The sequence below is a fragment of the Leptonychotes weddellii genome, chromosome 4 (genome assembly GCF_054177405.1).
Source record: "Leptonychotes weddellii isolate Sample4059 chromosome 4, ASM5417740v2, whole genome shotgun sequence".
In the NCBI taxonomy this organism is placed as follows: Eukaryota; Metazoa; Chordata; class Mammalia; order Carnivora; family Phocidae; genus Leptonychotes; species Leptonychotes weddellii.
This window is the reverse complement of record NC_138372.1, coordinates 123574280-123590207: the sequence shown is the minus strand read 5'-3', so window position 1 is coordinate 123590207 and position 15928 is coordinate 123574280. Positions and strand designations below refer to the sequence as shown.

General features: G+C 36.5%; 2 protein-coding genes and 1 pseudogene across 3 annotated transcripts in view; all 3 read left to right on the top strand.

The window, feature by feature from the left end:
* Positions 1-13146, top strand: part of ZFAND1 (zinc finger AN1-type containing 1) — a 28465-nt gene extending 15319 nt beyond the window's left edge. For both annotated transcript variants that reach the window (XM_006727132.3, XM_081816188.1), the window contains exons 7-8: positions 7963-8118; positions 8211-13146. In XM_006727132.3, the coding sequence (XP_006727195.1) occupies positions 7963-8118; positions 8211-8381 (327 nt within the window). In that variant the 3' untranslated portion in view covers positions 8382-13146. The remainder of the gene's footprint in view (positions 1-7962; positions 8119-8210) is intronic.
* LOC102750091 (sodium/bile acid cotransporter 5) lies at positions 12077-13146 on the top strand (the record flags this gene model as incomplete). The annotated part of the gene is given in 7 exon segments (XM_031024772.2): positions 12077-12323; positions 12326-12421; positions 12424-12474; positions 12477-12524; positions 12527-12673; positions 12676-12714; positions 12717-13146. Coding segments are annotated over 7 exon segments (822 nt in total), but the record flags the coding sequence as incomplete, so codon positions are not given.
* Positions 12935-15358, top strand: LOC145720926 (sodium/bile acid cotransporter 5-like; annotated as a pseudogene).
* Positions 15359-15928: the final 570 nt, after the last annotated feature.

Here is a 15928-nt window from a genome sequence, read left to right as displayed (position 1 = left end):
TCCAAAATCTCTATTGTCTTTAGTAGTCATTCCATTTCATTGTTAATAATTTTCATTTGTATTTTGTTTACTCCTTGAACAATCTTGCTAGAGGTTTGTGTATGTGTTTTAATTTATATTTTAGTTTTAGAGAACCATATTTTGGTTTTATTGACCTCTACTGTTTTGTTTTTGCCTTTTTTTTTTTCTTTAGCTTTGTGTGTCACTAAATTCTGCCTTTATATTTCCTCTTACCTGCTTTGCTTAGATTTTCTGATCTTTTTCCATTTTCTTGCAGTGAATTTATTTTAACGTACTTGTTTGGGTGTGGGGTTTTTTTATTTGGTAACTTGGTAGTTTTAAAAAAAAATTTTCCATATTCTTTATCCAGATGTACCAATTATTTACATTTTGCCCTTTTTTGCTTTGTCATTTGCAGTCTTTCTCCTGCCACCACCCCTTCCCCATTTGTATGTATTCATATGCATGTCCGTGTGTGTGCATACTAATTTTTGGTCTGCTTCATCTATCAGTTTGAGACCGAGGGTGTTAAAATCTCCCACTATAACTGGTTTTGTCAGATTTCTTTCTTGTAATTCTAATGGTTTTTCTAAACATATTATCAGGTACATGGAATTTTTTCTTTATGAATTGCCTTAAATCCTATTTTGAATGCTAATACTGTTTCACTTAGCTTTCTTTTAGTGACTGCTTAGCTATTGCTTTTTAAAATCCCTTTATATTTAACTTCTCTGTTTTAGGGTGTCTTTTGTAAGCAGCATATAGCTGGACTTTGTTTTCTTTAATCCCATTTGATAGTATCTCTTTTATAGGTGAGTTGAATCCATTTATATTGTGATCACTGATACATTTGAATGTATTTCTTCCATCTTATGCTTTTTGCTCATCAACCTTTACCTTTGATTATTTCCTCTCTCCTCACGTCTTTTGTATTGATCACATTTTCTATATTCCCTTTTATTCTGCTGGTTTAAAACCATTGAATATAGTCATTTTTTAGTGATTATTATTTTCCTTTTTTTGAAGTCTTGATTTTATGGTTTTAATTACAAGCGTAGTACATGCTTTTACAAGTGTAACTTTTAAAAGATTGTATAAAGGGAAAAAGCAACACACTCTCCTCTGCCCATGTCCTTCCCACTAAAGCAGTGGTTCTCAACTGAGGGTGATTTTTGTCTCCTAGGGTTGCTTTGTCACAATTGGACATGGGTGTCCTATGGTATCTAGAGGGTGTAGGCCAGAGATGCTGCTAAACCTCCTACTATGCATAGGACAGTGCCCACAGTAAAGAATTTTCTGGTCCAGGGGCGCCTGGGTGGCTCAGTCGTTGAGCGTCTGCCTTCGGCTCGGGTCATGATCCCAGGGTCCTGGGATCGAGCCCCGCATCGCGCTCCTTGCTCTGCGGGAAGCCTGCTTCTCCCTCTCCCCCTCCCCCTGCTTGTGTTCCCTCTCTCGCTGTCTCTCTCTCTCTCTCAATTAAATAAATAAAATCTTAAAAAAAAAAAAAAAAAAGAATTTTCTGGTCCAAAATGTCAATAGTGACAAGGTTGAGAAGGGCTGCCCTAAGGTATCCAATAATACATTGTTCAAATTACTTTGCAGTTGTTTCATTACTTAAACATAATAGTCAAAACTTGTATAGCACTTACTTTGTTCCAGGCCCTCTTCTAACACATTTAATCCTCACAAGAAGCTTGTGAGATAGGCACTATTATTTCTGCCTAACAGGGAGAAAATTCAGGCACAAAAAAGGTCAAGTAATTTGCTAGTAGCATAGCTACTAAGTGGAGAACTACCAGTTGAAACCAGGTGGGCTGGCTTCAGGAACCATGTTCTTAACACAGGTAATAGTTTATCATGGGGCGTGCCACAGGTCTGTAGCTATAACTTTTCCCCTTGCATTAATGTGTGTTTGTATTTAGAAACATATGTACTTACATATATAATATATACCTATGTATATGTGTGTATACATGTGTATAATTTTACATAAATGGAAATATTTACTTGTATATGTATGCACACACAAAGTATCTTCTGGTCATTATTTCATTATTTTATAAAGATGGCATCATATCATTTAGTCACCATTTTTTTTTTTTTTTTTTTAATACCTACTATATGTCAGACCCTGGAGGGAGATACAAGAGTAAATAAGAGTCCTTGCCGACATGGAGTTTATATTCCAAGGGGCGAGATAGCTATTAAATATTATATATACTACCATGTCCAATAGTGAGTATGGCTATAAATAAGGCAGGTTTTAGGTAGGCTGTATATTCTTATCTCTCTCTATCCTTCTCATTCATGCCCAGCAGAAATTCCCTCAAGGGAGCTGGTGTGGCTTTAAATCGTTCTTTAAAAACTGGGTAAATAATTCCAGTGTGGATGTACAGGTCTTATTTTGCCGTTTTTCTCTTGATGAACATTCAGTTTGTTTCCAGTTTCGACTATTGTGCTAAGTAGTCTCAATCTGCTTTCTTATGTATGTGAGCTAAATTCCCAGGAATGTGTTTGCTTGGTCAAAGGGTATGTGTATTTTAAATCTTAATTTTTTTGTTGCCAAACTGCTTTATAAAAAAGCCTAAACAGGTTTAGGATTGGTTAGTTCGAATGATTTCAGTGGGCTCTGGGGTGTAGGGCAGCCCCTTGTTGTCTCGTATTTGGCTCTGGGTTAATGAGGTTAGGGAAATAGTGGCCGTGGAGGCAGTTGGGGGTATGGACTTCTGATTGGTTTGATTGCATATGAAGGGAACACTCACAGGTGCTACCTCTAGGAATGAGCTGATCCTGAGAGGGACAGTGGAGGCCTCCTCAGCAGGTCTCAGATGTCAAAGCATCATTAATACAGAAAATAAAAAGGCACAATACAGTCTCTTGCATGCTTAGATTAACATGATCTTCTAATTGTTCTACCTGTGTCCATATTTGCTTTCCCACAATCTAGCTTTGATGCAGCAGCCAGAGAAATCTTAAAAGTATAAATTAGGTCATGTTATTGCTCTGCTTAAAATTCTTCTCAGATCTTCTTTTACATATCCAATAAAGCCCAATTTCCTTACCTTTAAATTTTTTATCTCTCAATACTCACAACTCTCCTGGTATATTCCATAACTGGAAGTATTGGAATAGTCTATATCCTCATTTCACAGATGAATAATCTGAAGATCACTCAGGGGATGAGGCTGCCAGCCTACCCAGTTTAATATACTGCCTCTTGTGGCTAGAATGAGAGTGCCCTTTCCTCTTCCCCTGGTTTGCAGTAGCTGTTATCATCCTTTTGAATGTTTTCCAGTCTAATGGCTATAAAAAGATCTAATTGCTTTAATTTGCATGTCCTTTACACTGTTCAGTTTGAGCGTTTTTGTTTTTGTTTAAAGATTTCATCTATTTGTTAGAGAGCACAAGTAGGGGTAGCAGCAGGGAGAGGGAGAAGCAGACTCCCCACCGAGCAAGGAGCCCGATGCAGGGCTCAATCCCAGAACCCCGGGATCATGACCTGAGCCGAAGACAGACGCTTAACCGACTGAGCCACCCAGGCGTCCCTTGAGCGTCTTTTAATATGTTGGCCATGTGTAATTGCTCTTCTTTTAATCACCCATGCATATCCTTTGATCATTTTTCTCTTTGGTTGTCCATTTACCCATTCTCATGTCTTTATTTTGTTTGGTCAGCTTATGGAAACTCTTAGAATATAATAGATGTTAATTTTTTTTAAATCTATAATCTGCTTTGGAAATTTTTTCCAAAATCTATCAAATATATTTCACTTACGTATCTCATTGACATATCAGTGTTTTAATTTTTTCTAAGGTCTGTTTTTTTTCCCTGCTTTGGTTTTCTTTAGGATTTTTACTTTTTTTGCATCTTGCATTTGTCTTTAATCCATCTGGAATTTGTTTTTAGCATATACTGTGAGCTAAGGACCCAGTTTTATTTTCTTCCAGTTTTTTAGCTAGTTTTGTCATCACCAATTATTAAATCATTTCTCCTATTGAAGGTGATATTTGGTATTTCAATTCATAATAGGTTTAAGATTTATGTTTATTGGATCTATTTTTGGATTTCCTATTTATTCCACTCATTTTTTACTCATTTTTCTGTACCAAATTGATTTGATGCAATAGCTTTATAGAATGTTCTAAAATGGTAATGTAAGTCCCATCTATATTTTTTCTTAGCAGTTTTATTCTTTATTTACCCATATTATTCATCCTTATTATATTCAAATTAAAAAAACTTTCTGGTTGGGGGTTTGGCCAAAATGGGTAAAGGGGAGTGAGAGATAAAGGCTTCCAGTTACGAAATGAATAAGTCATGGGAATAAAAGGCACAGCATTAGGAATACAGTCAATGATACTGTAATAGCGGTGTATGGGGCCAGATGGGAGCTATACTTGTGGTGAGCATAGCATAATGTATAAACTTGTCAAATCACTATGCTGTACACTTAGACCAATGTAACGTTGTATGTCAACTATACTAAAACAAAAACAAAACAAACACCTCTTAGGATTTTCATGGTTGTCTTGATGGGACAGGATTTTGAGTGACAGACTCCAGTAGGCAACTTTAAAGATTTTAGGCTCTTTGAAGGAGAAATGGAGAAACTGACAGAAATCATAAATAGCAAGAGAGAACATAGCATGATCTTAGATATGTGGCTTCCCATGTCCCCCAGTTTCCCACAAGAATATAAGCTGTAAATAATAGTGCCCACAGGATGTAAAAATTTGGCCATTCTTGAGAAGCCCCCTTTGCTATTCTCAGGAGGATTTCATACCCTCTTGAACTCTTCCTCTTTGTAGTGGAGATTCTGGCTTCCTCCCTGCTCACTAGGTGTAAGTAACTGATGTAAAAGGTCCATCGATACGTTATCTAGTGATTTCTGTGAAGTTAGGTAAAGTAAAACTCACTTTCCCAGCAAGTTTGGACTATTAGCAAGTCCTGACTGAAATCATTCCTGAAGGATTCACTTTGGATTCGCACTGTATGATACAAAACATTGTCTTCCTGTCTAAGATTCCTAGAAGTCTTTTCATTTATTTAGCTCCTGTTTTGTCTTTAACATTTTATGTTTTTCTTCATTTAAATTTTATTCCTTATTTTCATCCCTAATTATCTCATGGGTTTTGTTTCTGTTGTGAACAGAATATTTCCACCTATCTCTATATCCAGGTACTTACTGCTAATATAGAGAAAGGTGTTTTCTGTTTGTTCATCTTATTCAGTCACATCACCAAATTGATTTTTTTTTTTTTCTTTGCCTTCATTTCCTAGGTAAATAATCACACCCATTAACAAATAAAGATAGTTTTAATTTTAATTTTTTAATAATTATACTACCTAATTCATTTTTTTGTACTGTATTATCTAGAATCTTCATTGTAATGTTTTATAATGCAATAATAGGCATGTGCTTACATTTTTAATTTTTAAAATATATAACTACCTCCTTTTCTTTCAGAGTCTAAAGTTACTTATATTGTATCCTCTTGAATAAGACGAGTTTAACATGCTTTCTCCAGTTGAGTATGTCTCATACATCTTTGTTCACACATGCTTTTTAAGTCAGTAGCTGTTCAAATTTACCAACATAGTTTTTGAATTTCTCCTTCCTTAGGACTCACTTTTATTTTGGCTAAGTTCATTCATTAAGAGTCTTCACTGGTGGGCGCCTGGGTGGCTCAGATGGTTAAGCATCTGCCTTCGGCTCAGGTCATGATCCCAGCGTCCTGGGATCGAGTCCCGCATCGGGCTCCCTGCTCCTTGGGAGCCTGCTTCTCCCTCTGCCTCTCTCTCTGTCTCTCATGAATAAATAAATAAAATCTTTAAAAAAAAAAAAAAAAAAAAGAGTCTTCACTGGTAAACTTTCAGCCTTCTGAAAATGCCCTTATTTTGCCCTCACTTGAACTGGATTGTCCATTAGACTCTCTCAACTCTCTTAATACACTATTCATTGGCCCCTGTTTATTCCTGAGGAAACATCTGTTAGTCTTGTTGCTTTATGGGTAATCCGTCTTTTTTGGTAGTTAAGAGTTTATCTATGATACCAATTTCAATACAATGTTTCTACATATGGATTTGTTTTGATTGCTTAGGTTGGCCCTGGAAGTACATTTTTAATTTGACTTATTTTTTTTACTTTTGGAAAATTAGTCATTATTTCTGATATTGCTTCCTTCTCTTGTTAGACATTTTTGGGATTTATAATTTCTATCTTGGTCTATTTGTGCTGCATTCTAGAGGACTTTCTCAAATACATCTTCCAATCAGTTAAACCTTTTTACTGAATATTATTGAAATTTCTCCTGTTTGAATTTATTTCAGAAACTATATTTAAAAATTTTTAAATTTCTCATTGGATCTTCATAGCTTGCCTTGTTTCATTTCTGCCTATTTTTGATTCGCACCTTCTTTTTCCTTTTTTTTATGGATATGTCCATAAAAGTATCTTTTTCAAGTTCAGTTAGTTCATCTGCCCATAGTAAGTTAACCTTTGTTTTGAATTTCCGTTTATAGATTCCACATGTCTGTCTTAAGTAGGAGGTTCTTACTATATTGCTCACTGTGGTCACTCATCTCTCCCTCTCTGGCAATTTTGCATTTTCTTCCACTGGCCCATTTACTCAGGATTTCCATTACAATCCAGGTTTGAGATTGGCAGTTTGTGCTTTTGCTCTACAGAGTTTCAGATTATTGTGGATCCACTTACTGAGTTGGAAGACTTGGCTTTGCTCACTGTCAAGAGGTTCTATCTGTGCTTCTCTGCCTTCCTGAATATTATTTCTTGTAAGCAGTAGCTTAAGTCAGCATTCAGCAGTACCTTCTTCAGCGTCCTTTCCTGCAGCACAAGCCCCATTCTAGCTTCTGCTTCCAGGCAGTGCGCCCGATCCCGGTACTTCATCTCCATGTGGTACTATTGTTTCCCACTAACCCACAGCTGAACTCTTGACTGCTACTTCCTCTTCTCAGACTTTGAAAGTCTGTGGCTCAGTCTCCCTACCTGTCACTTGTTTGTGTTTGTTTCATTTTTGATCCTCAAGGGTGCTTGTTGTTTGTTTGTTTGTTTGTTTTTGGTGAGGCTATAGCTTTTAAATTTTTTCTTAAAGTTTTTTTTTTTTTTAAAGATTTTATTTATTTATTTGAGAGAGAGAATGAGATAGAGCATGAGGGGGGGAGGGTCAGAGGGAGAAGCAGACTCCCCGCTGAGCAGGGAGCCCGATGTGGGACTCGATCCCGGGATTCCAGGATCATGACCTGAGCCGAAGGCAGTCGCTTAACCAACTGAGCCACCCAGGCGCCCCCTTTTTTTAAAGATTTTATTTATTTGACAGAACACAAGCAGGGGGAGTAGCAGGCAGAGGGAAAGGAAGAAGCAGGCTCCCTGCTGAGCAGGGAGCCCGATGTGGGGCTGGAGCCCAATGTGGGGCTCAATCCCAGGACCCTGGGATCATGACCTCAGTTGAAGGCAGATGCTTGACTGACTGAGCCACCTAGGTGTCCCAAAAAAATAAACTCTAAAAAAAAAAAAAAAAAGGCTCCTTCCTTCTCCTAATTCTTGAACATCAAATCCCGGGAAAGGACTTTGATTGGCCTAATTTTATGTCACATGCTTGTCTTTGCACAGACCACCCTAGCCTAGAGCCTTAGGTCCTATGCGTATGCATTTAGGTGGATTCTTGGGTACTGTGATTGGTATTCCCACTAAAAGATCCATCGTTAGAGGGTAATCCTCTAACTAGGAGAAGAGAGGAAGACAGGTCACCAAACAAAAACAGATGCTCTCTATTTTATATATATATATATATGTGTGTGTGTGTGTATATGTGTGTGTATGTGTGTGTGTATGTGTGTGTATGTATGTATGTGTGTGTATGTGTATATAAATGTGTATATATATATACACACATATATATGTATATAATGTGTAATCTGTATTTTAACTTTTTATCTTTACAGAAAGAAAGAGTTTACTTTCAGGTTTTCTTACCTAAGGGGAGCAAAGAGAAGAGCAAACCAATGTTCTTTTGCCACCGATGGAGCATTGGAAAGGTCATAGACTTTGCAGCTTCTTTAACCAGTCTTAAAAATGATAATAACAAATTAACAGCTAAGGTAACAACTGGTTATAATTTTTCTCTAAAAGCTTTAGGATACTGTATACCAGCATGTTTGTTTATTACAGTATGATTTATTTCCCTTAACAGAAATTAAGGTTATGTCACATTACTTCAGGAGAAGCCTTACCCTTGGATCATACTTTGGAAACCTGGATTGCTAAGGAGGATTGTCCTTTATATAATGGTGGAAATATTATCTTGGAATATCTTAATGATGAAGAACAATTTCTAAAAAATGTTGATTCTTATTTGGAATAGTCTTGTAAGGATTCTAGCCGGAAATGATGAGGAAAATTTTATGTAAAGTCAATTTCTTTTACTACAAATACTCTATATATTTTTAAAAGTTGCTTTTCAACTGATTTCCATTATGTCATAATTCATCAGTTTTCTGTTAAATTGAATTTGAATTTTTGTGTGTTAAAGTTTAACTATGAATGGACATTCAGTAATTAGCAAATTCTTACCTTTAATTTTTATTAGGTTGTGCTTAGTAACAACAAAAAAGGTGTATTTCATTTAGTTAATGTCAGATGTTGTGACTCTGCTGCGTATCCTCTTTACTCCAGGATCTAAGCTGAAGGAATGACTCCTGTTTGGGACATTGCCACTTCTAAGGCAGAGGAAGAAAGAAATGGCTTTTAGAAGATACATGTATTACTTTTGCTTTAAGCAAGTACCCTGGCCAAGCCTTGCATCATGAAGCCAGGATATATAGCCTTAACTCTATATCCAGATGTAAAAATTGATGTGTGTACATGAATCGTAGAAACTTGGAGACCATCTCATTCACTCTAAGTTTTTAGATGAGGAATCTCAGGCCTAGGAATAGGATTGATTTTTCTTGGTGTTCTCTAACTGCATTGGGGCATATCTCTGATAAAGGTCCTCCTCCAGTAGGATTTACCTTTTTTTGTTTATGTAAATGTATTACAAATGAGAGTAAGATGAGGTAGCACAACTTCATTACAGTATCTTTGTATGTATATCAAAGCAAAATACATACCAAAAGGAATTATATTTTACCTACACATTAAAATGAATGCTTCTGACTGATCTATTCCATCAGTACTCAACAAAGTACTACCATATAGAAGAAATAGAAATAATTTGTTTGTTTGTTCTTTTTCCCTTTTTGTTCTTTTGGGGAAGGCTTTGTCCCTTTTCTATCTTATTTGTCATAGACATATATAGTAGCTTTACGTATAATTAAGTAAAGGAATTAAACTCAGAATGTTCATCTCTTCATATTTTCATGCAAGGAATGGAGATAACTTCTGACTTCTGTCAGCTACTTATATGTTCATTTATTAAGGTAATTATTTGAGTACCTACTAAATAGAAGAATTTGATTGTAATTGCCATGGTGGATATAATGAGATATATGCATACTTATAATTATAATACAAAGCTGTGTAGCAGGTGCCAAATGAGTAGATAGGCAGTAAATATAGATGTTCCAGTGGTTCTTTTATTAGAAACTACAAGGCCGGAAGTAGAAATAATCCTTAAATATATTCCTAGATGCCAGAAAGTTTTAATACAGACCTTAGCATCTGTCATAAATACTTACATAAAGTAGGTGATGAACACATGCCTCATGAATTGAACTACAGTTAAATATACCAGGAAAAACAGCAATGGGGGTTGAGAAGAGAGGAGGTAAGATGGGCAGAAATTGAGTTACACCCAGGGAGAATGAAGAAGAGGTCTTGTCAGTGATTAGACAGAGAAAAGACAAAGCAGCATGGAGGGACAGACTCATGTCAACAGGCAGAGCAGTGGTAAGTTAGATCAGGTCCCAGGTAGTGTAGCAAACTAGTCTAGAGGAGACACACAGGTACCAGCATCCTCAGACTGTAGGGACCAGGGGTTCCAGCATGAGCAGTCACCTAGAGAACAAGATCGTGGGTAAGAAAGTCTCTCTAGCTTCTCATTTCTAAACTACTTTGAAATCAGACAATTTTCTCAGGCTTTCTTTTAGGGCTTTCAGTTGAGGATGCTTAATGAAATTTTAGGGTTTGACTGCCCCACCCAACCCTACTATCTTTCCACCTGCTTATAGACAATTAGAATTCTAAGTAGAAACCCAAAAAAATGGGTGGGGGGGGAGGATGTGTTACATTTAGGTAAGTATTTGTAATACCACTATGATATAAACCTCAGTTTAAATGTAATCAGCCAGTAAATACATGCAAATGATAGGAGTATCAGCTTTCTCCCAGATTTGTCAGGTTTTATTCCTGGCTGTTTTCAAGTAAGGAGAGAAGGCTTGGAGAATGTGAGGAAAGAGAAAGGTTGTTGATAGAAAGGGGGACAAAATTTGTATACTTCACACCCGTGACCTGGGAAACAAAAATTACGAATTAAGATATTTAGTCATACAAGTGTAAAAATAGTTTGGGGTTCATAAAGTTCTTGTTTTATGTCTGTTTTGTTTTGTCATTGTAAATGAGGCAAGTTCCCTGGGAATTTAACTGAGGTACTGCAGAAACATTAGTTCCGTTCCCTGTTTTCAATATTGGTACAATGTGTCATGTTTTTCCTAATGTGGTACAAGGAAACGAGGTACAAAATACAGAATCTCTTGCATTTGAAAGATTAGCCTATATAAATGGAATATTTAAAAACCTATAAAAATGTCCAATAGAAATTGGTTTGACAATTTGTCAAAAAGGGGGCAAATATTTTATAATCTAAAATACTTAATACCTAGCCATCAGAGTTGCATTTGATGAAGATTGTGTCATGATTACATGAAGGATCTGCTGAAATGGTTGTATGTTTGGAGACTACTAGATGTATAGGCTCAGTTTTGTTTTCTTTTTAAAATTTTATTTTTTTGGCCTAGCATCTTCTTTGGGAAATACAAGAGGGTTCGTGAGTCTGTGGCTTGAAATCCAAAAAAGCCTGATATTTTTCTTATTTCTCATAATACACAGGCATATGACCTAAGGTGGGTTAATTGAATGTGAATAGGGAATAGTGTTTTAGGAAGGAGTAAGAGATTAGAATTAGTGCCAGTGGCTTTCCTATGCTCCACTGTGTTGCCATCCCAATGTCCAGGAGTGTTGGCCCTGTAACTAGGTTGTACCTTTGGCCATGGATCCAGCCATCTGCTTTCCCTAGGTTTCCAAGCTTATCTGGTAATCATCCAGGAAATTTCTTTTTACCACTTAAGGACATCAAAAACAGTTTCAGTTTTTGCCTGGTAACAATCACTCTTTAGAGTTGTAAGAAAACTATTATCAGCCTAAGGATGCTACAAGGCTGATTTTTGAGAACTGCAGTTTTTGTTTGTTTGTTTTAAGTAGGGGCTCGAACTCAACAACCACAAGATCAAGACCTGAGCTGAGATCAAGGTCCGATGCTTAACTGACTGAGCCACCCAGGTACCCCTGAGCACTGTAGTTTTCTAAGAGACAATAAGCAGTTAGTGACTAAGCTCCAAGAGGGCAGAGACCACATCTGAATTGATTACCATTGTATACCCAGCTCCTAGCTCAGTGCCCCAGCAAATATGTTCAGTAAATATTTTGATTTTGACTTGAATGAATAAAATAGTAATATTTATAGGCCTCCCCAATATCTCTTTTAGATTTTTGGATGTGACTGCTTTTAGTGTGGGTTTTCCTTAGGAAGAAAGAGAATTTCAAAAATGACACTAAGGTTTTAAATTCAGGTAAATGGGAGGCTGTTTCTTCATTAGCAGAAATGAGAAGTCCGGAGGAAAGAGTGGAGGTTTCTGCTATGGCTTTTACATTCTCCTAACTACAGGTTAAATAAGTTGTTACTCACCAGATAGCTTCGTATTTTGAAAAGCACAGTAGTCCCTCCTACTAGACTTTGGTAAAGCAAAAACAACTTACCTAACAACCTCAGACTGTCACTTGAACCTGTATGAAGAATGTTCTTTAGTTTTTTTAATGGTTTTGCATATGTGATTTATTTAAACTTTCAAAACGATTAGCAAACTTGTTATTGCCCTGCTTTTGTTGTTTGTGACTCTGGGAGAAGCAAGGAAGTCATTTCTCAGTGTTCTGAATATATAAAAGACTGAAATGCTATTTTTCATAAAGACTGAAGAAACTGTCATTGTAAGATCAAGTTATGGAGAAGATTGGCCAAACTCCAGCTATCTCTTCTTGCAATTAGAAGATCTTAAACTGCTGCAAGTGGTGAATGTGACAAAAACCTAATCCGAAACCTTGCGACAGATGAAGATGGAATGACAAATTTGACTGTTTAGCTATGGGATTCTGAAGGTAGGCAAGACTCAAGAAATAACTTTAAAGTGCTTAAAGAAAAGACTGTCTTTTCAAGGTATCAATGCATATTGATTCAAATGTCCTGAATGCTTATTCTACTGATGTGCATTTGGTTGCAGTATTGAATTGCAGTGTGAAAGAGACCTTTGCCAATAATTCTCGGGGGCAGTTATACAATTTTTTTCTTATGTCATTTTATGGATTTTTTTGACACAGCTTTTGGCATCACAGGAGGCACAACATAGGCTTTTGGATTTATAATGACCTGCACATGCCCAGGAGGAGTGAGGTCTATTTCTTTGTTCTGCTTCTAAAAGGAGGTATCATTTGGTCATTTAGATAACTTGCACTTTAGTGTTACTGGCCTTGATATTGATGTTTGCCAATTTTTTTTTTTTTTTAAGATTTTTATTTGACAGAGAATACAAGCAGGGGGAAGTGGCAGAGGCAGAAAGAGAGGGAGAAGCAGGCTCCCCGCTGAGCAGGGAGCCCAACATGGGGCTTAATCCCAGACCCTGAGATCATGACTCAAGCCGAAGGCAAATGCTTAACCGACTGAGCCACCCAGGTGCCCTGATGTTTGCCAGTTCTTATATGTACAGTAGGATGTTAGGGTTATCATTTCATTTCATATTTCATATTCCTGTTTCTAAAATTATATATACCTTTTTATATTTATCATTTGGAATAGTCAAGTATAAAATACCTGAAAAAGCAAACTTCTTGGAGAGAATAAATAGAACTCTGAGTTTTAATGTCTGTAGGGATTTATTTGACTTTCAGAATGTTTCTAAAAATAGTTAACCTAGAGGTGCCTTTATTGGGTGTCTTAGTTCCTGCTCTGGGTTTGTTGTTTGGGTACTCCTTTGCTAACATTTCTGAGCTGCCTCTTCCTGTTTGTAAAGTTCCTACCAAAAATGGGACGCTAGTTTCTTAGCCCTTGCCATTATTCAGCTCTTTTTCACAGTCCAAGACCAACTTAGCTTCTGTGGCTCCTTTTACAGTGGTCATGTGTTTTGGATGTGAAATGTTACTGTTCCTTTCTGTTCTACAAGGCTAAGAAAATATATATCCTTATCATAGAAGATAAAAGGAGAAAGAAATCCCTAACAATTAAAGGACTACTGAATTCCTACTCTGAATGAGGTACTGTGAGAGATTCAAAGAATATCTAAAATGATGCCTGTTTTCAATATACTTATGATCTAATTGAAAACCTGACACTAGGGGAGTGACAAACACCCCATGAGTAGTACAGACAGTTAAATGTGCAGACATTCAGAGGAAGGAAACCACTTTTAAACTGTGTTGGTTTGGAACTGTTTTATAGAGTTGAATTTGAATATGACACTTTATTATCGTCTCATAAACAGGAAAGAGCAATAAATAATCCTTTAGTGACTGTGATATATCCCAAGTATTTATGGAAGGGCTCTCCATGTAATAGGCAGTCAGTAAATGCTCACACAGTGAATGAATATGTAAATTCCTACTTGGATCTCTCATTGGCTCGTCAGAATCAATGTCTTTTTTTTTTTGGTCTTAAATGTAGCCTCTGCTCTCATAACTGTACTTCCTCTTGTCTAGCACATGTGTCACTAAAGACATTACCATTTATCCTGAAACACAGGGTCTTCCCCCTTTGCTCCTTTCTTCCTTCATTCTCTCCTTTATAGTCTAGTTATTTACTACAGAAAATTTCCTATAGTAGCTTTTCATCAATCTCTTCATTTCCAGTAATACCACTTTTTTCTGCCCTGTATTATTGCTTCCCTAAACCTTTAACTAGCTTTTGTCCCCTCTGTCCACTCTCCAATCACTGTCAGATTAATCTTCCTAAAATCTGACTTTGATTATCTATCTTCCCTGCTACAAGCTTTTTTGCCTTTTGAATAAAGTCTGTATTCCTTAGTGAGCCATTTCTTTATTACTGTCTGACTTCATTCTCACTTTCCAGTTGTATCTCCACTCCCACTTCTTTACACACAGCCTTTGCTCCATTCAAGCCGGATGACTTGGTATCTCATGAATATGCCTTTGTTCACACTGTTCCTACAACCTGAGGGGCGGGCCTCCTCTAAATTCTGACTACTTCTGCAGGCCTGGCTCAAGGGTCAGCCTTGCCATGAAGCTTTTGCTAATCCCACTTAACAACTTGTAAGTGAAATTTTCTCTAAATTCTCAATTTTTTTTTTTTATATTTCATATTTAGCCAACTTGGCTTGTTTTACAACTATTTGTGTTCCGGTCATATTCTGTTTTGCTATAAATCCTTGAACATGAGAACTACAATCATAATATATAAACAGTATATTAGTATAAACAATATTCATTTTGATACTCCCCATGTCTAGCACATTTCCTGTGTGCTTACTCAAAGGGCTAAAGCACTAACTTAGGCCCCAGAGGACTAGTGTGCTTGTTTTATACCACTTTTGAATGATCAGTGGCAATTTTGGTATCTAGTTTGAGGTTTGCACTCTTCTCCAAAGATAGTATGGGCATCAGTAATGAGAAATATCTCTCTAAATAATTCTGCTTCTGACATTTTCTTACCTTGTAGTTGTAGGCAAATGAATCTTCCTATAGTCCAGTTTCCCTGTCTAAAAAAAAAAAAAAAAAAAAAAAATGGAGGTAATGTGAATTCTGTCAAATTGTTGTGGGAATTGTCAACCAAGAAAAGGAGGCGAAAACGAATAAGAAACAAAGGCCTTTTATTTGGGGTCTCCGAATTGCAATTCAGAGAGCACAGATTGTGTTAGCAACTGGAAAAGTGTCCCATTCATGTGGGGAAGACGAGAGGTTATTCTGAGAAAGAATTGGGGTAATATTTTGATAGAGAAAAATAAAACCCTGTTAGCTGAGCTGCTTTTGATTACTCTGACTTTAATTGGTGCTATCAAACGAAACTAATCTTAGTATGTTTTAGTTAACTATTCTGTCTTCATAAAGCTCATACCAACAGTTTTATGGTCCTAATGCCAGTTGTTCTGTTTAGCAACTCCTTGTAAAAAAGTTGCCACTTTTGGCCCAGTTCAAGAATTCACTAGTTAGAAAGGAAAATGAAGCTTCAAAATGGAGTCTCTCATGTTCAGAATTCCACAGAATTAAATGAGATCATACTTCAGTGTACTTACTTAGAACAGTACCTGGCACATAGTCCATACTCACTGTTAGCTGCTGCTATTTTATCATAGGTTAAACTTTTGACCCTGAAATATCTATTGGTTTGAAGTATGAATCTTATAACTCTGTATGGAGCCTAAAACTTTGAACGTTTTCCTCTTAATGATATTCACTGTCTTACCCATAGTATTAGGGAATTTTTAATTTGCCAGCTAATAGGACAACCACAGTTTTTTTTCTAATTTCACCAAACCCAGTATATGAATATCAAGATTTATAAAAAACTGGTTGGCATGGTGGTAGATGGTTATTCATTTTATAAAATAATTGCCTACATGGAATATTTTACTGACTCCTTTAAACAGAAATCTCCACTTAAGAGTTTATAGTTAAGCTTATACAAATTTAACT